This window comes from Dendropsophus ebraccatus, chromosome 14, assembly GCF_027789765.1.
Source record: "Dendropsophus ebraccatus isolate aDenEbr1 chromosome 14, aDenEbr1.pat, whole genome shotgun sequence".
Classification (NCBI taxonomy): Eukaryota; Metazoa; Chordata; class Amphibia; order Anura; family Hylidae; genus Dendropsophus; species Dendropsophus ebraccatus.
Window position 1 is genome coordinate 62,185,237 of NC_091467.1, and position 24,031 is coordinate 62,209,267.

The window sequence follows — 24,031 nt, forward strand, 5'->3', positions numbered from 1 at the left end:
ATACACAGAGGATTACACCCAGCATACAGGACAGGAGAAATGGTACTGTGCCGTGTCCATATATACAGAGGATTACACCCAGCATACAGGACAGGAGAAGTGGTACTGTGCACTGTGTGTATGTATGTATATATATATATATATATATATATATATATATACACCCAGCATACAGGGCAGGAGAAGTGGTACTGTGCACTGTGTGTATATATATATATATATATATATATATATATATATATATATACTCTGAGGATTACACCCAGTATACAGGACAGGAGAAGTGGTACTGTGCACTGTATATATATATATATATATATATATATATATATATATATATATATATATATATATATATATATACACTGAGGATTACACCCAGTATACAGGACAGGAGAAGTGGTACTGTGCAGTGTCCATATATACAGAGGATTACACCCAGCATACAAGACAGGAGAAGCGGTATTGTGCACTGTATATATATATATATATATATATATATATATATATATATATACAGAGGATTACACCCAGCATACAGGACAGGAGAAGTAGTACTGTGCACTGTCCATATATACTGTCCATATATACTGAGGATTACACCCAGCATACAGGACAGGAGAAGTGGTACTGTGCACTGTCCATATATACAGAAGATTACACCCAGTATACAGGACAGGAGAAGTGGTACTGTGCATTGTCCATATATACTGAGGATTACACCCAGTATACAGGACAGAAGTGGTACTGTGCACTGTCCATATATACAGAGGATTACACTCAGCATACAGCATACAACAACCATGCATACAACCATGTTAAAAACAGCACGTCTACGCGTTTCGGGGACAAGCCCCATAATCATGACCATGATTATGGGGCTTGTCCCCGAAATGCGTAGACGTGCTGTTTTTAACATGGTTGTTTTTTAATATGCTTTGGAATAAAGATTTTTGGACATTTTAACTCCTTCACGTTTTTTTGGAGCTGTGATTTCCTTCTACTTTTATGGACTCAATACAATCCTGTAAGTTCCAGGTTGTGACCAGCAGGTGTCAGTGTGGTTCCATCATAGAGTCAGCAGTAAAATGATCATAATACACAAGGCTGTGGGTGACATCAGTGACCAGGAGAGGCTGTTGTCAGTGTCAGAGTATATAGGGGGAATGAGGAGGGGGAAGAGCACAAAATTCCCCATAAAAAAATAGCAAGAATGGAAGTTCTTCCCATTGCTATATGCCATGTGATCCAGTCACCTCCAGAGCGTAAACTTGATTTAGGTTTTGGCAAACGGTAACCAGAAGGAAAGTGAGTGCAGCTCTGGAGGTAAATGGAGAATAAGACATGATGTAACAGCAGACTAGTAAATGCAGCTCTGGAGGTGAATGGAGAATAAGACATGATGTAACAGCAGAATAGTGAGTGCAGCTCTGGAGGTTACAGGAGTAGATGCCATGGGATCAGTACAGGATAGTTGGTGAACATTCTCAGCTTTCATCCAGATATGGAGGAGACGTCTCCGGGTGTCACCGCTTTGCTCGCTGTGTCCTGCCTTTGGTAAATACACTTTATTGATCGAGTCTCCTACCGGTTATTACCCCCATCCCACCGCAGATTATTTACAGGCATACAGAGGAACGCCCAGTAGGGTTTATAATCACCTACTGTGGTGTAAGATAAGAGATCTATTGAGAAGGATGCAGGGACGATGACATCACAGGTCACAGCAGATGCCAAATACTATCACAGGCCACAGAAGAGCTCCCCTAGAGGCACAGGTGGGAATGATCACAGGTGGGCCATGATTAAGAGGGGTCACCTCACAACGTGTCGGCGTGTTTTTAAGTGTTTGTTTTAGATGATGACGAATTAATAAAGAATTACGTTTTATGAAGCTGGAGATCCCCAACTTTCTTATATTTATAGGTGGGAATGACACGGCTGCAGGTTCCAGATCTAAGTGTAACAGCAGTCACCTCCCTCCAGCCTGACATGGCTGATAACAGAGAGTAATAGACTGTATATACCTGTCCTACAGTCACCTCCCCCCCAGCCTGACATGGCTGATACCAGAGAGTAATAGATTGTATATACCTGTCCTACAGTCCCCTCTCCCCAGCCTGACATGGCTGATACCAGAGAGTGATTGTATATACCTGTACTACAGTCACCTCTCCCAGCCTGACATGGCTGATACCAGAGAGTAATAGATGTATATATCTGTCCTACAGTCACCTCTCCCCAGCCTGATATGGCTGATACCAGAGAGTAATAGATGTATATACCTGTCCTACAGTCACTTCTCCAGCCTGACATGGCTGATACCAGAGAGTAATAGACTGTAGTCCCCATGGCTGACAGGGGGGCTCACCTGTGACATTCAGCTTGTCCCCGATCACCTCGGCCTTCAGTAAGATGCGGCCCCTCTTCTCTGTGTGGTCCATCCCGCACAGGCTCGGAACGTTCACCACGCAGACTTTATGAACATTCATATCACACGCTGTGGGGAAGATAAGAGCTGGGGTTACCCACAGACACACAGCTCCAAACCCTCTGCAGTAATGTCATGGTCCTGACTGCCACCAGAGGGAGCTCACTGCAGGCCGCTGTGTGTATAACCAGTATGCAGTGAGCTCCCCCTGGTGGTGGAGCCTATTATGTAACTGTAGCCATGATCATATGTGCAAAATAAAACATGGCGCCTATATGTAAATGAGGGGTTTGAGTCTACACCAACACGTATATAATATAATGATGTATACTAAAGATATATGCTCCTCAGTCTGAATACTTCTCACAGCTGAGGCTTTGTTACAATGTATTGGTTCAGGGCATTATCGGTTGACCCCCCCCCCCCCCCCCCCCGGCAGTTACTTACTCTCACACTTCATCCCCTGGTGTATGAGGCCGTATAGCAGGGATCCGCAATGGTCACAGAACGTTGGGCTCCCATACGTGTGGATCTTGAACTTGTGTTTACTGCGGGGGTCCTGAGAATAGAGAAGACGTGTGATAGGCGGACCACCAGGCACCAGAAGTATATTTACAGTATACCTTTCAACCAGGCGTCAACAAGTCACTCCTCTGCCCCTCCACCAGGTGTCAGCATATCACTCCTCTGCCCCTCCACCAGGTGTCAGCATATCACTCCTCTGCCCCTCCACCAGGTGTCAGCATATCACTCCTCTGCCCCTCCACCAGGTGTCAGCATATCACTCCTCTGCCCCTCCACCAGGCGTCAGCATATCACTCCTCTGCCCCTCCACCAGGCGTCAGTGTGTCACTTCTCTACCCCTCCACCAGGAGTCAGCGTGTCACTCCTCTACCCCTCCACCAGGCGTCAGCGTGTCACTCCTCTACCCCTCCACCAGGCGTCAGAGTGTCACTCCTCTACCCCTCCACCAGGCGTCAGCGTGTCACTCCTCTACCCCTCCACCAGGCGTCAGAGTGTCACTCCTCTACCCCTCCACCAGGCGTCAGCGTGTCACTCCTCTACCCCTCCACCAGGCCTCAGCATATCACTCCTCTGCCCCTCCACCAGGCGTCAGCGTGTCACTCCTCTACCCCTCCACCAGGCCTCAGCATATCACTCCTCTGCCCCTCCACCAGGCCTCAGCGTATCACTCCTCTGCCCCTCCACCAGGCGTCAGTGTGTCACTCCTCTGCCCCTCCACCAGGCGTCAGCGTGTCACTCCTCTGCCCCTCCACCAGGCATCAGCATGATATCCCTCTGACCCTCCACTTGCCACTAGTGTGGAGTGTAATTCCATTCCCACCACCAGGTGTCAGCATGTCCTTGCTAAAATGGCCAGGTGCAGTTCCCTCCACTAGCCCATCTGAATACGCAGCCACATCTGACACCACCTGATAGGCTTGGATACAAGTTTCAGCAGTTTCACAGTTGACAGACTCAGATACAGGTAGAGTATCACATCACAGGTTAGATACAGCAGCACAGCGGTCGGTATCACATAGGATTGGATACAGCGGGCAGTGATGGAGGATGAGGAGATTGATGTCCCCGCGGTCGGCACATCCTTATAAAGTCATAAAGGCTGCAGGACGGCGCAGGACGAGCGAGAATATTTACACATACCGGACCGTGTAACCCCTTCCCTGCCGGCTACATTGCAGACTGCAAAGAGACCACCGATCCATAGAAAAAGCCTCATCATGTATGGGGGAAGTTATAAAGAATATAGGTGCAGTATATAGAGGAATGAGCGGGATACAGGAGCAGTGTATAGAGGAATGAGCGGGACACAGGAGCAGTGTATAGAGGAATGAGCGGGATACAGGAGCAGTGTATAGAGGAATGAGCGGGATACAGGAGCAGTGTATAGAGGAATGAGCGGGATACAGGAGCAGCGTATAGAGGAATGAGCGGGATACAGGAGCAGCGTATAGAGGAATGAGCGGGATACAGGAGCAGCGTATAGAGGAATGAGCGGGATACAGGAGCAGCGTATAGAGGAATGAGCGGGATACAGGAGCAGTGTATAGAGGAATGAGCGGGATACAGGAGCAGTGTATAGAGGAATGAGCGGGATACAGGAGCAGTGTATACAGGAATGAGCGGGATACAGGAGCAGTGTATACAGGAATGCGCAGGATATACAGGAGCAGTGTATACAGGAATGAGCAGTATACAGGAGCAGTGTATAGAGGAATGAGCAGTATACAGGAGCAGTGTATAGAGGAATGAGCAGTATACAGGAGCAGTGTGTAGAGGAATGAGCGGGATACAGGAGCAGTGTATACAGGAATGAGCGGGATACAGGAGCAGTGTATACAGGAATGAGCAGGATATACAGGAGCAGTGTATAGAGGAATGAGCAGTATACAGGAGCAGTGTATAGAGGAATGAGCGGGATACAGGAGCAGTGTATAGAGGAATGAGCGGGATATACAGGAGCAGTGTATAGAGAAATGAGCAGGATATACAGGAGCAGTGTATAGAGGAATGAGCGGGATACAGGAGCAGTGTATAGAGGAATGAGCGGGATACAGGAGCAGTGTATAGAGGAATGAGCAGGATATACAGGAGCAGTGTATAGAGGAATGAGCAGGATATACAGGAGCAGTGTGTAGAGGAATGAGCGGGATACAGGAGCAGTGTATACAGGAATGAGCGGGATACAGGAGCAGTGTATACAGGAATGAGCGGGATACAGGAGCAGTGTATAGAGGAATGAGCGGGATACAGGAGCAGTGTATACAGGAATGAGCGGGATATACAGGAGCAGTGTATAGAGAAATGAGCAGGATATACAGGAGCAGTGTATAGAGGAATGAGCGGGATACAGGAGCAGTGTATAGAGGAATGAGCAGGATATACAGGAGCAGTGTATAGAGGAATGAGCATTATACAGGAGCAGTGTGTAGAGGAATGAGCGGGATACAGGAGCAGTGTTTACAGGAATGAGCGGGATACAGGAGCAGTGTATACAGGAATGAGCAGGATATACAGGAGCAGTGTATAGAGGAATGAGCAGTATACAGGAGCAGTGTATAGAGGAATGAGCGGGATACAGGAGCAGTGTATAGAGGAATGAGCGGGATATACAGGAGCAGTGTATAGAGAAATGAGCAGGATATACAGGAGCAGTGTATAGAGGAATGAGCGGGATACAGGAGCAGTGTATAGAGGAATGAGCAGGATATACAGGAGCAGTGTATAGAGGAATGAGCGGGATACAGGAGCAGTGTATAGAGGAATGAGCGGGATACAGGAGCAGTGTATAGAGGAATGAGCGGGATACAGGAGCAGTGTATAGAGGAATGAGCGGGATACAGGAGCAGTGTATAGAGGAATGAGCGGGATACAGGAGCAGTGTATAGAGGAATGAGCGGGATACAGGAGCAGTGTATAGAGGAATGAGAGGGATACAGGAGCAGTGTATAGAGGAATGAGCAGGATATACAGGAGCAGTGTATAGAGGAATGAGCAGGATATACAGGAGCAGTGTATAGAGGAATGAGCAGGATATACAGGAGCAGTGTATAGAGGAATGAGCAGTATACAGGAGCAGCGTATGGAGGAATGAGCGGGATACAGGAGCAGTGTATACAGGAATGAGCGGGATACAGGAGCAGTGTATACAGGAATGAGCGGGATACAGGAGCAGTGTATAGAGGAATGAGCGGGATACAGGAGCAGTGTATACAGGAATGAGCGGGATATACAGGAGCAGTGTATAGAGAAATGAGCAGGATATACAGGAGCAGTGTATAGAGGAATGAGCGGGATACAGGAGCAGTGTATAGAGGAATGAGCAGGATATACAGGAGCAGTGTATAGAGGAATGAGCAGTATACAGGAGCAGTGTGTAGAGGAATGAGCGGGATACAGGAGCAGTGTATACAGGAATGAGCGGGATACAGGAGCAGTGTATACAGGAATGAGCAGGATATACAGGAGCAGTGTATAGAGGAATGAGCAGTATACAGGAGCAGTGTATAGAGGAATGAGCGGGATACAGGAGCAGTGTATAGAGGAATGAGCGGGATATACAGGAGCAGTGTATAGAGAAATGAGCAGGATATACAGGAGCAGTGTATAGAGGAATGAGCGGGATACAGGAGCAGTGTATAGAGGAATGAGCAGGATATACAGGAGCAGTGTATAGAGGAATGAGCGGGATACAGGAGCAGTGTATACAGGAATGAGCGGGATACAGGAGCAGTGTATAGAGGAATGAGCGGGATACAGGAGCAGTGTATAGAGGAATGAGCGGGATACAGGAGCAGTGTATAGAGGAATGAGCGGGATACAGGAGCAGTGTATAGAGGAATGAGCGGGATACAGGAGCAGTGTATAGAGGAATGAGAGGGATACAGGAGCAGTGTATAGAGGAATGAGCAGGATACAGGAGCAGTGTATAGAGGAATGAGCAGGATATACAGGAGCAGTGTATAGAGGAATGAGCAGGATATACAGGAGCAGTGTATAGAGGAATGAGCAGGATATACAGGAGCAGTGTATAGAGGAATGAGCAGTATACAGGAGCAGCGTATGGAGGAATGAGCGGGATACAGGAGCAGTGTATACAGGAATGAGCGGGATACAGGAGCAGTGTATAGAGGAATGAGCAGGATATAGGAGCAGGTATGATTTGTTACAGTGTACCAGTGCTGATGGTTTGTTACAGTGTACCAGTGGGACGGTGAGGGATGAGCCATGTTGCAGCCCCCATCCCTCGCTGTATCGGCAGGACGCCCGCCCCTCAGGAGTCAGGAAACGTTCAGTATAATTTCCAGGACAGAACTTACAGGATCCATTTAATCCAATCTCGCTGTTTTTTTCATGGTGAGAACAAAATCACATTTGCGAAAAACAAGGCGGCGGGCGCAGCGAGGACGGGAACAGCTGCGGGCGAGCGAACAGCCGGTCACATAATCCTGAGACCGGGGGCGGAAGCAAATCAACATGGAGAACCTGCAGTGAGCACCCAGTATAACTGCACGGAGACCATCAGTAAGGAGGACACTGCTGAGAACACCCAGTATTACTGCACAGAGACCATCAGTAAGGAGGACACTGCTGAGAACACCCAGTATTACTGCACGGAGACCATCAGTAAGGAGGACACTGCTGAGAACACCCAGTATTACTGCACGGAGACCATCAGTAAGGAGGACACTGCTGAGAACACCCAGTAAAACTGCACGGAGACCATCAGTAAGGAGGACACTGCTGAGAACACCCAGTATTACTGCACAGAGACCATCAGTAAGGAGGACACTGCTGAGAACACCCAGTATTACTGCACAGAGACCATCAGTAAGGAGGACACTGCTGAGAACACCCAGTATTACTGCACGGAGACCATCAGTAAGGAGGACACTGCTGAAGCACCCAGTATTACTGCACGGAGACCATCAGTAAGGAGGACACTGCTGAGAACATCCAGTATTACTGCACGGAGACCATCAGTAAGGAGGACACTGCTGAGAACACCCAGTATTACTACAGAACTAATCATCGGCTACTTGGAAACAGTCAACAAGTTGCTGATTATGGATCTTGCTATGAGTTTATCCTAATAACATGCTCTGTTCCTTGATAGATCTCACTGACTGATCTGCATTCCTCTGAACCTTGACATGTAGAAACAATCTATTGCTGCTGACTGGAAACCATCAACAAGTTGCTGTAGAGGAATCAGTTACTACAGTGTATGTCTGGGAGTGCAGCGGGGGCGCAGACTGTGTATGGGGATATAGGATGAATGGGAGATGCTGCAGCTGTACCCCCCCCCCCTCCCCCAGGGCACCTATCTGTGTATACAGAAGGGGGGGGCACCTATCTGTGTATACAGGAGGGGGGGGGCACCTATCTGTGTATACAGGAGGGGGGGCACCTATCTGTGTATACAGGAGGGGGGGGGCACCTATCTGTGTATACAGGAGGGGGGGGCACCTATCTGTGTATACAGGAGGGGGGGCACCTATCTGTGTATACAGGAGGGGGGGGCACCTATCTGTGTATACAGGAGGGCGGAGGACCCTGCGGAACCGGCACAAAGCAAATACTAATTACATCTCATTAGGAATCATTGTCGGGACTGATAACGCTTATCTCCATCCACAGCTGCTGCTCCAGAGCGACGATCTGCAGAGGGGGCCGGGGGCAAACATCTGCAGGATATATCACTATGGATCAGTCAGGAGGTAGAGAGGACAGAGTGATGATCTGCAGATCTGTAGAGAGGTCAGAGGTGTAATAAGCTGCAGAATATATCACTATGTATCAGTCAGGAGGTAAAGGGGTCAGAGCAATCCTCTGCAGACTGGTATAGCGGTCAGGGGTGTAATAAGCTGCAGAATATATCACTATGTATCAGTCAGGAGGTATAGGGGTCAGAGCAATCCTCTGCAGACTGGTATAGCGGTCAGGGGTGTAATAAGCTGCAGAATATATCACTATGTATCAGTCAGGAGGTAAAGGGGTCAGAGCAATCCTCTGCAGACTGGTATGGCGGTCAGGGGTGTAATAAGCTGCAGGATATATCACTATGTATCAGTCAGGAGGTAGGGAGGTCAGAGCAATCCTCTGCAGATCTGTAGAGAGGTCAGGGGTGTAATAAGCTGCAGAATATATCACTATGTATCAGTAATGAGGTATAGGGGTCAGAGCAATCCTCTGCAGACCGGTATAGCGGTCAGGGGTGTAATAAGCTGCAGGATATATCACTATATCAGTCAGGAGGTATAGGGGTCAGAGCAATCCTCTGCAGACTGGTATAGAGGTCAGGGGTGTAATAAGCTGCAGGATATATCACTATGTATCAGTCAGGAAGTAGGGAGGTCAGAGTGATGCTCTGCAGACTGGTATAGCGGTCAGGGGTGTAATAAGCTGCAGGATATATCACTATGTATCAGTCAGGAAGTAGGGAGGTCAGAGTGATGCTCTGCAGACTGGTATAGCGGTCAGGGGTGTAATAAGCTGCAGGATATATCACTATGTATCAGTCAGGAAGTAGGGAGGTCAGGGATGTAATAACCTGCAGGACTTCAGACTGATCAGTGGTACTGGCTGATCCCCTCCCCCACTAGTAACCCTTGTGCAGGCAGATCCTCGGGGGCGGGGCATCCAGGAGGATAATGTAAAACCCAGGAAGAACTGAATCAACAATCAGAGCTGCAGAACTTGCAGTCCATGGGACTCTACAGTGACAGCGCCCCCTGCTGGAGCAGCCTCCCCCCTCTGCCCTGCACGCTCGCCCTCACACCAGTATGACCATTAATATAATGTTTGTTTTTTTAATATACCAAAAAGCAGAAAAATAGCAGCAGAGAGTGTGTATGCGACCTGACGGGGAGAATCTGGGGAGGGGGGGGATGGAGAGTCTTGGTCACGGCAAACACCACTGCAGGCAAAGCGGCAGCAGTAGTGCGGTTACTAAGCAACCGCCACACACAACCACAAAGACAACAGAGACAATCCTCGTTCATAAAGACTGTCACACAACAAGGACGGAGAGCGCTGGCGACATGATGCGTCAACTACAAAAGAGAGGAGGTGCAGCCATGTGCTCCAGGGGGCGCTGCATAATAAGCAGATAATTATACGTGTACACGCGTGTCCTGTTATTTATGGCTGGGGGGGGGGGGGGCAACATCAGAGATGACACGGACAGAAGCCGGGAGTGCGGGGGCACAGCGATGGTGTCACCAACGAGACTACAGCCAAGAGACCGGTCGGGACGGGAAGAAATGCCCAGTCACTGCAGCTACATACAAGGAAAGGAATATTTGTAACGGCAGCTCTGGAGGTGACTGGAGGATAAGACATGATCTAAGAGCAGAATAGTGAGTGCAGCTCTGGAGAATAAGATGTGATGTAACAGCAGAATAGTGAGTGCTCACATTCTGACCAGTGGTGAAGTGTCAGCCCTCTATGGTGGTGTGAAGCTTGTAGCGCATAGTGTGGAGCTTGTAGCCTGTAGCATGTAGCGCATAGTGTGGAGCTTGTAGCCTGAAGCATGTAGCGCATAGTGTGGAGCTTGTAGCCTGAAGCATGTAGCGCATAGTGTGGAGCTTGTAGCCTGAAGCATGTAGCGCATAGTGTGGAGCGCGTAGTGTGCAGCTTGTAGCCTAAAGCACATAGTGTAAACTGAACTGTGTAGCTTGTAGCCTGAAGCGCGTAGTGCATAGTGTGTAGCGCGTAGTGTGTAGCTTGTAGCCTGAAGCGCGTAGTGCATAGTGTGTAGCGCGTAGTGTGCAGCTTGTAGCCTGAAGCATGTAGCGCATAGTGTGTAGCTTGTAGCCTGAAGTGCGTAGTGCATACAGTAGTGTGTAGCTCGTAGTGTGCAGCTTGTAGCCTGAAGCATGTAGCGCATAGTGTGTAGCTTGGAGCCTGAAGCGCATAGTGTGTAGCTTGTAGCCTGAAGCATGTAGCGCATAGTGTGTAGCGCATAGTGTGTAGCTTGTAGCCTGAAGCGCGTAGTGCATAGTGTGTAGCGCGTAGTGTGCAGCTTGTAGCCTGAAGCATGTAGCGCATAGTGTGTAGCTTGTAGCCTGAAGTGCGTAGTGCATACAGTAGTGTGTAGCTCGTAGTGTGCAGCTTGTAGCCTGAAGCATGTAGCGCATAGTGTGTAGCTTGGAGCCTGAAGCGCATAGTGTGTAGCTTGTAGCCTGAAGCATGTAGCGCATAGTGTGTAGCGCATAGTGTGTAGCTTGTAGCCTGAAGCGTGTAGCGCATAGTGTGTAGCTTGTAGCCTGAAGCGTGTAGCGCATAGTGTGTAGCTTGTAATGCGTACCACATAGTGTGCAGCTTTTAGCTTAGTGTGTAGCTTGAAGCATGTAGCACATAGTGTGTAGCTTTTAGCATGTACCGCATAGTGTGTAGCTTGTAGCCTGAAGAGCATAGCACATAGTGTGTAGCTTGTAGCCTGAAGCACGTAGCACATAGTGAGTAGCTTGTAGCCTGAAGCATGTAGTGTGTAGCCTGAAGCGTGTACCGCATAGTGAGTAGCTTGTAGCATGAATCGCGTAGCGCATAGTGTGTAGCTTGTAGCCTGAAGAGCATAGCACATAGTGTGTAGCTTGTAGCCTAAAGTATGTAGCGCATAGTGAGTAGCTTGTAGCCTAAAGTATGTAGCGCATAGTGAGTAGCTTGTAGCATGAATTGCGTAGCGCATAGTGTGTAGCTTGTAGCCTGAAGTATGTAGCGCATAGTGAGTAGCTTGTAGCATGAATCGCATAGCGCATAGTGAGTAACTTGTAGCCTGAAGCACAGTGTGTAGTCTGAAGCGTGTAGTGTGCAGCCGCACCCATCCTGTGTAATTTCAGTGTGCAGCTTGTGTAGTGAATTGTGCTCTCTGTTATCCCCACAACAGCAGTGGAGCTCCTGATTATACAGGACAGCGCCCCCTCACACCAGCAGGGAGCACAGCCATCTGAGTCTGCTTATTAGCGCCTCCTGAAGGACTAATCATGAAAATCTCCACTATTACCTACTGGGCGGGAGCTAATAGACTGCATGCTGTATAGAGCCGCTGCTCAGGGGCGGGGCATGGGAGTGTTTGGGGAATGAGGCTCTGCCCCTGCACAGTGGTCGCTCCATGTACCCCAGCAGCAGTATATAGACGTGTACACACTATGACGGTTGTATATTTCACAGCTGACCTTTTATTATTAGCTTTTAAATGTCAGATGGCTGCTGTTAGGTGTCCGTATACCATGTGACTGCATGCACACAGAGGAATGACACACAGCTCCGACATATCACAGTACCACTCACTGACATCCCGTATATCACAGTACTGCTCCATGACACCACATATACACTCACCGGCCACTTTATTAGGTACACCTGTCCAACTGCACGTTACCACTTAATTTCTAATCAGCCAATCACATGGCGGCAACAGTGCATTTAGGCATGTAGACATGGTCAAGACAATCTCCTGCAGTTCAAACCGAGCATCAGTATGGGGAAGAAAGGTGATTTGAGGGTCTTTGAACGTGGCATGGTTGTTGGTGCCAGAAGGGCTGGTCTGAGTATTTCAGAAACCGCTGATCTACTGGGATTTTCACGCACAACCATCTCTAGGGTTTACAGAGAATGGTCCGAAAAAGAAAAAACATCCAGTGAGCAGCAGTTCTGTGGGCGGAAATGCCTTGTTGATGCCAGAGGTCAGAGGAGAATGGGCAGACTGGTTCGAGCTGATAGAAAGGCAACAGTGACTCAAATAGCCAACCGTTACAACCAAGGTAGGCAGAAGAGCCTCTCTGAACGCACAGTACCTCCAACTTTGAGGCACATGGGCTACAGCAGCAGAAGACCACACCGGGTGCCACTCCTTTCAGCTAAGAACAGGAAACTGAGGCTACAATTTGCACAAGCTCATCGAAATTGGACAGTAGAAGATTGGAAAACCGTTGCCTGGTCTGATGAGTCTCGATTTCTGCTGCTACATTCGGATGGTAGGGTCAGAATTTGCCGTCAACAACATGAAAGCATGGATCCATCCTGCCTTGTATCAACAGTTCAGGCTGGTGGTGGTGGTGTCATGGTGTGGGGAATATTTTCTTGGCACTCTTTGGGCCCCTTGGTACCAATTGAGCATCGTTGCAACGCCACAGCCTACCTGAGTATTGTTGCTGACCATGTCCATCCCTTTATGACCACAATGGACCCAACATCTGATGGCTACTTTCAGCAGGATAATGCGCCATGTCATAAAGCTAGAATCATCCCAGACTGGTTTCTTGAACATGACAATGAGTTCACTGTACTCAAATGGCCTCCACAGTCACTAGATCTCAATCCAATAGAGCATCTTTGGGATGTGGTGGAACGGGAGATTGGCATCATGGATGTGCAGCCGACAAATCTGCGGCAACTGTGTGATGCCATCATGTCAATATGGACCAAAATCTCTGAGGAAGCTTCCAGCACCTTGTTGTATCTATGCCACCAAGAATTGAGGCAGTTCTGAAGGCAAAAGGGGGTCCAACCCGTTACTAGCATGGTGTACCTAATAAAGTGGCCGGTGAGTGTATATCACAGTACCAGTCACAGACATCCTGTATATATCACTATACCACTCACTGATACCATATATATATCAGTACCAGTCACTGACATCCCATATATCACAGTACTGCTCACTGACACCCCATATATATCACAGTACCAGTCATGGTCATGGACATCGACATCCTGTATATATTACAGTTCCACTCAATGACATCCCATATATCACAGTACCACTCACTGCGCCCTGTATATATCACAGTACCACTCAATGACACCCTGTATCTCACAGTACAACATATAATACAGTCCCACACAGCGACATCCTGCATATATCACAGTACCACTCACTAAGGGTCCTTTTACATGACTCAATCTTCGGATGACTGAGGCTGAAAAATACTAAAGGCACTGCAAACTATAATAGTACCACTGTACACCCTGTATATATCACAGTACCACTCACTGACACCCTGTATATCACAGTACCACTATATAACAATAGTGCTCAGTGACAACCCTGTATATATCACAGTAGCACTCACTGACACCCAGTATATCACAGTACCACTCACTAAGGGTCCTTTTACATGACCCAATCTTTGGCTGTCTGAGGCTGCAAAATACTAAAGGCATTGCAAACTATAATAGTACCACTCACTGACACCTCGTATTTCACAGTACCACTCATTGGCATACAGTAGCACTTACTGAGACTTTGTATATCACAGTAGTGCTCACTGACAACCCTGTATATATAACAGTTACACCAACTGACACCCTGCATATCACAGTACCACTCACAGACACCCTGTATATCACAGTACCACTCACAGACACCCTGTATATATCACAGTACAACTCACTGACACTTCGTACATCACAGTACCACTTACTGACACTTCGTATATCACAGTACCACTTACAGACACCCTGTATATATCACTAACCACCCAGGCCCTAACAATCACAAGAAACCGGCTCTTCAGGGAAGTCTGCTCTGTTTGGATACACAGGAAAGTTTGTACTATATTTGCAAGTCACAGCAATTTGCCTTGGGGCCACATAACAGCAATTATATAGGTACTCGCTTTCCCTACTCACACAGTGAGGGTCATGGCTGCCTGATGTTCAATAACAAGGTGGTGTGATACATATATCCCAGGGATGTAAACCCCACCATGGGCCCTGAATCCCAATAGATGTACACCCATCACACAGCAGACCTGGCCTGATATCACTGGGCCTGGATGTAAACCCCAATGCAGGACCTCAAACACAAGAGGTCTACACTAGAGATGAGTATCCAAACCTCTGCAGCCACCAGTAATGAAATGCCACATGCACAGGATTGGACGGACCTGAGCGAGCACGAGATTTGTTCATCTCTAGTCTACACCCATCACACAGCAGACCCGGCCTGATATCCCCGGGTATAGATGTAAACTCCACTGCAGGACCCCAGTCACAAGAGGTATTCACCAATCATACAGCAGGACCTGACCAGTATTGCTCAACACTGAAATTCACTTCCTCTGGGACAGTGTAATTTACATTGTGACGTGTCTACATCTCCCACAATGTCGCACAGCAAAAGTCAACAGGTGGCAGAATCGAGATAAGAGCCATAAGGAAACCTAGGAAATTCTGATGAAACTCTGGTTAAGCTTCTGCATTGCAAGAAAAGGCAGACAATGTGGGAGACTTCTGACATGAAGGGGGACAGGGCCTGCAGGCTAGTCCCAGTCTTATCACATGTTTATCAGATAAGCAGCGGTGTGGCTAGTCCCAGTCCTATCACTTGTTTATCAGATAAGCAGGGGTGTGGCTAGTCCCAGTCCTATCACATGTTTATCAGATAAGCAGCGGTGTGGCTAGTCCCAGTCCTATCACATGTTTATCAGATAAGCAGGGGTGTGGCTAGTCCCAGTCCTATCACATGATTATCAGATAAGCAGGGGTGTAGCTAGTCCCAGTCCTATCACATATTTATCAGATAAGCAGGGGTGTGGCTAGTCCCAGTCCTATCACTTGTTTATCAGATAAGCAGGGGTGTGGCTAGTCCCAGTCCTATCACTTGTTTATCAGATAAGCAGGGGTGTGGCTAGTCCCAGTCCTATCACTTGTTTATCAGATAAGCAGGGGTTGTGGCTAGTCCCAGTCCTATCACATGTTTATCAGGTAAGCAGGGGTGTGGCTAGTCCCAGTCCTATCACATGTTTATCAGATAAGCAGGGGTGTGGCTAGTCCCAGTCCTATCACATGTTTATCAGATAAGCAGGGGTGTGGCTAGTCCCAGTCCTATCACTTGTTTATCAGATAAGCAGGGGTGTGGCTAGTCCCAGTCCTATCACTTGTTTATCAGATAAGCAGGGGTGTGGCTAGTCCCAGTCCTATCACATGTTTATCAGATAAGCAGGGGTGTGGCTAGTCCCAGTCCTATCACATGTTTATCAGATAAGCAGGGGTGTGGCTAGTCCCAGTCCTATCACTTGTTTATCAGATAAGCAGGGGTGTGGCTAGTCCCAGTCCTATCACTTGTTTATCAGATAAGCAGGGGTGTGGCTAGTCCCAGTCCTATCACATGTTTATCAGATAAGCAGGGGTGTGGCTAGTCCCAGTCCTATCACATGATTATCAGATAAGCAGGGGTATGGCTAGTCCCAGTCCTATCACATGATTATCAGATAAGCAGGGGTGTAGCTAGTCCCAGTCCTATCACATGTTTATCAGATAAGCAGGGGTGTGGCTAGTCCCAGTCCTATCACATGTTTATCAGATAAGCAGGGATGTGGCTAGTCCCAGTCCTATCACTTGTTTATCAGATAAGCAGGGGTGTGGCTAGTCCCAGTCCTATCACATGTTTATCAGATAAGCAGAGGTGTGGCTAGTCCCAGTCCCATCACATTTATCTGATAAGCGGGGGCATGGCTAGTCCCAGTCCTATTACATGTTTATCAGACAAGCAGGGGTGTGGCTAGTCCCAGTCCTATTACATGTTTATCAGACAAGCAGGGGTGTGGCTAGTCCCAGTCCTATCACATGTTTATCAGATAAGCAGGGGTGTGACTAGTCCCAGTCCCATCACATTTATCTAATAAGCGGGGGCGTGGCTAGTCCCAGTCCCATCATATTTATCTGATAAGCGGGGGTGTGGCTAGTACACTGCTTCACATGCCAGAAAACACTAGAGAACAGAGAGTGGAGCATGTTTGATACTCTGTTACATGGAGTGTTATAACATTTCCTTCTCCATCTGATTGCATGGCACCTGTCTTCACATCAGTGAAGTTTTAGCAGTCGAAGCCGCCCTCTTTCCCGCCCAAGCGCCCATTACATATGATTACATAAGGATCAGCTACATATTAGAGGTATATGTAACCACAGGGCAGAGAGGGCTCTGCAGACAAATAGCGCTGGATTATGGGTGATGAGTGACCCATCACTTCTTGTGAGCGGAGGAGAGCATCACAGGACAGAGGTGTGCACAGTGTGACACGTCATCTGAATGGAAGAGTTTCCACAAATCTGCGGTATGTGAGTATGCCCTTATGGTGCCCGGTCCTGGCACACTCTGAGCTGGTCAGGATCAGGGCTCCGTGCAGAGGTGTGGGAGGCATCATGGCTCTGGGCTGTAATCTAATTTGTGTTGATTTCTAAGGAAACACCAGAACACGAAAAGTGCCAGTATCCGCTCTGCGGGGTAATGCAGCTGCACATGGCAGCAGGGACACTCCATTATGAACCCTGATAGGGTGGATGCGGGGGACTACCACAGGAACTTTAGCAAGAGGAGGGAAAGGGGGGGGGGGAGGTGTCCACTGGGGTGTGTCCCTGTCCTGGGGATCCGTTGTATATAGAAGTGTACAGTTCTGATGGTGACAGACGAGGTCTCCTCACACAGGGTCTCACTGTGCAGACATTACAGGACTCGGGGGAGAGGAGGCTCCCGCCCTGTAACCCTCACAATGTGGCCCCTGTTACCTATCACCCTCCATGCACAGGGGTAACGGCAGGACATTGCCTCATTATACCACATTACCCAGCACACCGATCACCTAACACCGCAACTCAGAAATGAGAGAGTACACATCTGTAATACATTATAATCTCCCGGGCATGATATAAAGTCTCATTGTATATTACCATAGCAAGTACTGGAGATTATAATGTATCAGTGTGTATTATAATGATATTGTGCTCCGGGGATTATAACACATCAGTGTATATTAAAATGGTGTCATACTCTAGGGCTTACAACGTATCAGTGTATATTATAATAATATTGTGCTCTGGAGCTTTTAATGTGTCAGTGTATATTATAATGATATCATGCACTTGGGCTTATAATGTATCAGTGTATATTATAATGGTATTGTGCACTGGATGGATTATAATGTATCAGTGTACATTATAACGCTATCATGCACTGGGGATTATAATGTATGCATTGATATTATATACAGTGGTACTCAATCTCATTGTACTGTGGTATAATACACAGTCACATTATAATATACAGTGAAACCTCCAAAACAGACCACTTCTTTGCGAAGACCACCCCCTTCCAGACCGATTTTTAACCATTATTTCCTATGGACACTGCCTCTCTTTGAGAAGACCACCCCCTTATCAGACTAAAGACCACTTTTTTGTGCAGATTTTGTAGTTGATGACCGCCATAAAAAGACCAGAAGCAGGACTTATGCTACGTTTACACGGAACGATTATTGTGCGAATTTGCACGATAACGATCGCATTTGAACGATAATCGTACGTGTAAACGCAGCGAACGATTGAACGACGAGCGAGAAATCGTTCATTTTGATCTTTAAACATGTTCTTAAATCGTCGTTCGCAAAAAATTCGCAGATCGTTCCGTGTAAACAGTCGTTCACCTATTTTACCTATGTGCGAGATAGGCTTAAGCGATCGCAAAACGAATTTTCTGTACGATATATCGTTCCATCTAAACGCTGATCATTATTTAAAAAAAAAAAAGTTACTTCAAAATCGTTAATTGTACGATCGGGCGAATTATCGCTCCGTGTAAACGTAGCATAACGTGCTAAAATTGCTCCCCGACAGCGCTGACAGGGCCATGATGAAGAAGGAGGGAGCATGCTAACAGGAAGAGAAAATGAAGGGGGTAGAAGGAGGAGGCATGGCTGAGCTGTGAGGAGGAAGAAGGAGCGCCATAGTCTCCAGGAACAGCACCCACAGTGGAGCCGTGAGGGTAGCAGGTCCAGCAGCCACAGGGACCCCCAGACAGACCACCTTTCTTTCCCTGGTAATTAGAAGCTGTGTGTTCCGTGCTGGGTCCCAGTTATCAGTGATAGCCGGGGCCCGCCACAACTGTCAGCACTATGCAGACAGTTAACTCTATAAATGCATGACCTATGCTGCATCTATAGGGCTGCAGAGAGAGAATTCTCCCTCTGTTCACCAGCAGGGCTCTGTGATACGATAGTAGAGACCCAATAGTAGCCTCGGACAGAGGCCACAGGAAGAGAGAGAAGGGCTGGCAGAGTGCACTGTAAAAATTTCTGCTTCCCCCTTCTTCCATGCCAATAGCGGCTGATACCAGTGATGTAACAGAATAGTGTGTATAGAGCTCCTGATACCAGTGATGTAATAGAATAGTGTGTATAGAGCTCCTGATACCAGTGATGTAACAGAATAGTGTGTATACAGCTGATACCAGTGATGTAATAGAATAGTGTATAGAGCTCCTGATACCAGTGATGTAATAGAATAGTGTGTATACAGCTGATACCAGTGATGTAATAGAATAGTGTGTATAGAGCTCCTGATACCAGTGATGTAATAGAATAGTGTGTATACAGCTCCTGATACCAGTGATGTAACAGAATAGTGTGTATAGAGCTCCTGATACCAGTGATGTAATAGAATAGTGTGTATAGAGCTCCTGATACCAGTGATGTAATAGAATAGTGTGTATAGAGCTCCTGATACCAGTGATGTAATAGAATAGTGTGTATAGAGCTCCTGATACCAGTGATGTAATAGAATAGTGTGTATACAGCTCCTGATACCAGTGATGTAATAGAATAGTGTGTATAGAGCTCCTGATGCCAGTGATGTAATAGAATAGTGTGTATAGAGCTCCTGATACCAGTGATGTAATAGAATAGTGTGTATACAGCTCCTGATACCAGTTATGTAATAGAATAGTGTGTATACAGCTGATACCAGTGATGTAATAGAATGGTGTATAGAGCTCCTGATACCAGTGATGTAATAGAATAGTGTGTATACAGCTGATACCAGTGATGTAATAGAAAAGTGTGTATACAGCTGATACCAGTGATGTAATAGAATGGTGTATAGAGCTCCTGATACCAGTGATGTAATAGAATGGTATATACAGCTGGTACTGTACTTATGTTATACTGTATTCAGTCCAGAGAATAGTTTTAGGGCTGGACAATACTTTCCATATTTAAGGATGTAAAAAAGTTCATAATCCAGTCCTGTTTGCTGTATGAATGCCGTCTCATTAGACACATGATAAAAGACATGACTGTGCGCTCTTCCATCATTATATATGTATACATGTATGGTGTACATGTTCCTGCTTCAATCAGACACTTAATTCTGCATTTTCTATGCACTGTTCTTTGAGAAGACCACCCCCCATAAAAGACAGGTTTTTTGTGCAAAATTGGGTGGTCAGCTTATAGAGGTTTCACTGTATACAGTTAATATAGTATAATATGCATTATAATATATGGTTGTTCTAGGCAGTGTGTAGATTGTAAGCCTCTGGGAACAGAATAACATGGTCTCCACCTCCTCCCACGTGCTGTGATGGGGACTCTCTCCTCTCCATCCTGTGGCAGCTCTGGGGCAGCCTGCAGGCGCTCACATACATTCTGCAGTAATTGGCCACTGAACAAAAAAAAAAGCTCCAAAAACTGTCACTGAGTCGGGGGAATATAGTTACTGCCAGACGTCACAGAAGCAGAATAACCATCAGAGGTCCCTGACCTCAAAGGCCCCCTAATACTGACCACAGGGGAGGCCCCAATATACTGACCACAGGGGAGGCCCCCTAATACTGACCACAGGGGAGGCCCCCTAATACTGACCACAGGGGAGGCCCCCTAATACTGACCACAGGGGAGGCCCCCTAATACTGACCACAGGGGAGGCCCCAATATACTGACCACAGGGGAGGCCCCAATATACTGACCACAGGGGAGGCCCCAATATACTGACCACAGGGGAGGCCCCAATATACTGACCACAGGGGAGGCCCCAATATACTGACCACAGGGGAGGCCCCAATATACTGACCACAGGGGAGGCCCCAATATACTGACCACAGGGGTGGCCCCAATATACTGACCACAGGGGAGGCCCCAATATACTGACCACAGGGGAGGCCCCAATATACTGACCACAGGGGAGGCCCCAATATACTGACCTCAGAAAAACCCCTAAATAGTCACCTCAGGCGAACCTCTAAATAGTCACCTCAGGCGAACCCCTAATTAGTCACCTCAGGCGAACCCCTAATTAGTCATCTCAGGCGAACCCCTAATTAGTCACCTCAGGTGAACCCCTAATTAGTCACCTCAGGCGAACCCCTAATTAGTCACCTCAGGCGAACCCCTAAATAGTCACCTCAGGCAAACCGCCAATACTGACCACCTCAGGGGAACCCCTAAATAGTGACCACAGGTTGAACCCCCACTGTTGACATCAGGGGAATCCCTAATAATGATCACAGGGGAATCCCTAAATAGTCCACCATACACCATCCTACCCCACTAGACTCCACCATACCCCATCCTACCCCACTGTACTCCACCATACCCCATCCTACCCCACTGTACTCCACCATACCCCATCCTACCCCACTGTACTCCACCATACCCCATCCTTCCCCACCATACCCATCCTACCCCATCCTTCCCCACCATACCCCATCCTACCCCACTATACTCGACCATACCCCATCCTACTCCACTATACTCGACCATACCCCATCCTACCCCACTATACTCCATCCTACCCCTCTGTGCTCCACCATAACCCATCCTACCCCACTGTACTCCACCATACCCCATCCTACCCCACTGTACTCCACCATACCCCATCCTACCCCTCTGTGCTCCACCATAACCCATCCAACCCCACTGTACTCCACCATACCCCATCCTACCCCACTGTACTCCACCATACCCCATCCTACCCCACTGTACTCAACCATAGCCCATCCTACCCCACTGTACTCAACCATAGCCCATCCTACCCCACTGTACTCAACCATAGCCCATCCTACCCCACTGTATTCCACCATACCTCATCCAACCCCACTCTACACCATCATATCCCAACCTACCCAACTCTACTTCACCAGACCACACTGGCTGACACATCTTGTAGCATCTGCACCTTTAAAGATCGATCCCCCAATAGTTTCACCTTATGGGATTGGGAAAAGTTAACCCCTATTTATCCGGCTTTATGCAGGTTGGGTAGATTCAGCTGATGACTGAGCCCCGAGCTTCAGCCGCCTGATGTAATCACCGATAACTGAATGGAAAATAAAAGCCAGAAGGGGCTGAGCATTCCGTCCCCCGAGATCAGGGCTCAGAAAATTCTCCAGAAGAAGCTTCTTCATTAGAAGGAGAAGTAACATGAAAGCCGCTGCCGCCAACAGCCAAATCCTTCCAGTTAATGATCCTGCAGCCGCCGCCAGCGCGGGAACTGTTTAATGATGGCGTTTTAAAAATTTATTTAGGGAATATCTTTGATGAGCGTAGATGGGGTGTGAATGTCATGTGGGGAGCTGACAGCCCGGGCCAAGGGGGCGCCCACACTGCTGCCAGGCCTGCCAAATCCCCGACTGACGCAGAAAGCACCACCAGTCCTCCGCCAGATCAAACAACATTGTGCTGAATCACATACAGAAGAAGGTACAAGCTTCCTGACTGCTTCCAGAGTGTGAAGTCCTGTGTTTAATCTGCAGGGTTACATAGGACTGCAGGGAACATTACCACTATCCATGTATTCACAGTAAGAGGGGGAGACTTGGCTCTGCTACATTCATAAAATTATGTTCTGATAATGAGCGTCTTTGTTCAGCAGTAACTCGATTGTTGCTGGAAACAGTCAGTAAGCATGGGGATTCAAACATCACTGAGCTCCTACAATGCTGGAGGCAGGTGGAGAGCATCTTGTTCTATTAAGCTCTGACAATATAGCGGCTCCATATAAGTTATATTCCCACCGATATCAATAGTTCTAGCCTGGAGGTGCCAGTCACTGGCTGCGGCCCCCGGAAGAGGAGCCAGTAACTGGCCGCGGCTCCCGGAAGAGGAGCCAGTCACTGGCCGCGCCCCCCCGGAAGAGGAGCCAGTCACTGGCTGCGGCCCCCGGAAGAGGAGCCAGTCACTGGCCGCGCCCCCCCGGAAGAGGAGCCAGTCACTGGCTGCGGCCCCCGGAAGAGGAGCCAGTCACTGGCCGCGGCCCCCCGGAAGAGGAGCCAGTCACTGGCCGCGCCCCCCCGGAAGAGGAGCCAGTCACTGGCCGCGCCCCCCCGGAAGAGGAGCCAGTCACTGGCTGCGGCCCCCGGAAGAGGAGCCAGTCACTGGCCGCGGCCCCCCGGAAGAGGAGCCAGTCACTGCCCGCGGCCCCCCGGAAGAGGAGCCAATCACTGGCCGCGGCCCCCCGAGAGAGGAGCCAGTCACTTGCAGAGTCTTGCAGAAGGCAGGCTGTATACTACCACCAGGTGACAGGTCTGGTGCTACGGCTACTACTACTACTACTACTACTACTACTACTGAGTAACAACGGAGGAGTAATCAGTCCAGATGAGTAGTCAGTTCCGGTATCTGGGGGTCTCTCTCTATAAAGGCATCAGCCAGTGCCATGTGCTTTCTTGCTGGTCGGCGTTTAATGAGACTCTGACCCACGAAACAGGATGATTAACTCCCCGCCAGAACAATCTCAACCTGTTTACCATGGAAACCCCGAGGTTACCATGGAAACTGCTTATGCAGAATCAACATTTTTGCTGTGTAATTCAACTGAAGGTTTTTCCTCAATGATGGGAGGGGGCTGTCAATCATTGTAAGGTGTATATGTGAGCGTGCATCTAGTGTGCACGTGTGTGTGTGTGTGTGTGTGTATATATATCTATCTCACCACAAACACCCCCAATGCTGCAGGAGAAAACACTGATAGGAAAACACATAAGAGAGACCATTCATATCCTCAGCCCAGGCCACGGGCTTTACCCCTCTGGGGCAGACACCTGGCATTGAGCAGACAGGTCTCTATGTGGCTTTCAGTCTGTAGGGGGCGACACTAATCTGTATCTCTGGATTACAGGCCAGGACTGTGATTAATGATGATCCTGATCGGAGACGTGGCGATGGCCGGAGGTCTCGTGGGGGCGGCTGGAGAGGAAGCCATGACTCCTTTATGACCTGCTGTCAGGACTAATGGCTTGTAGACACACAAAATGAAGAGCCGCAGCTGAATTACTAAGCAGAGGGGATGCTGGGAGAT

At 48.2% G+C, this 24,031-nt stretch overlaps 1 protein-coding gene across 3 annotated transcripts in view; it reads right to left on the reverse strand.

Annotated features, from left to right (window-relative positions):
* The window catches only part of PRKCA (protein kinase C alpha), a 90,194-nt gene that overhangs the window by 18,734 nt on the left and 47,429 nt on the right, over positions 1–24,031 (reverse strand). For all 3 annotated transcript variants that reach the window (XM_069952474.1, XM_069952476.1, XM_069952477.1), the window contains exons 4-5: positions 2,879–2,990; positions 2,372–2,500 (exon numbers count right to left, since the gene is read on the reverse strand). In XM_069952474.1, the coding sequence (XP_069808575.1) occupies positions 2,372–2,500; positions 2,879–2,990 (241 nt within the window). The remainder of the gene's footprint in view (positions 1–2,371; positions 2,501–2,878; positions 2,991–24,031) is intronic.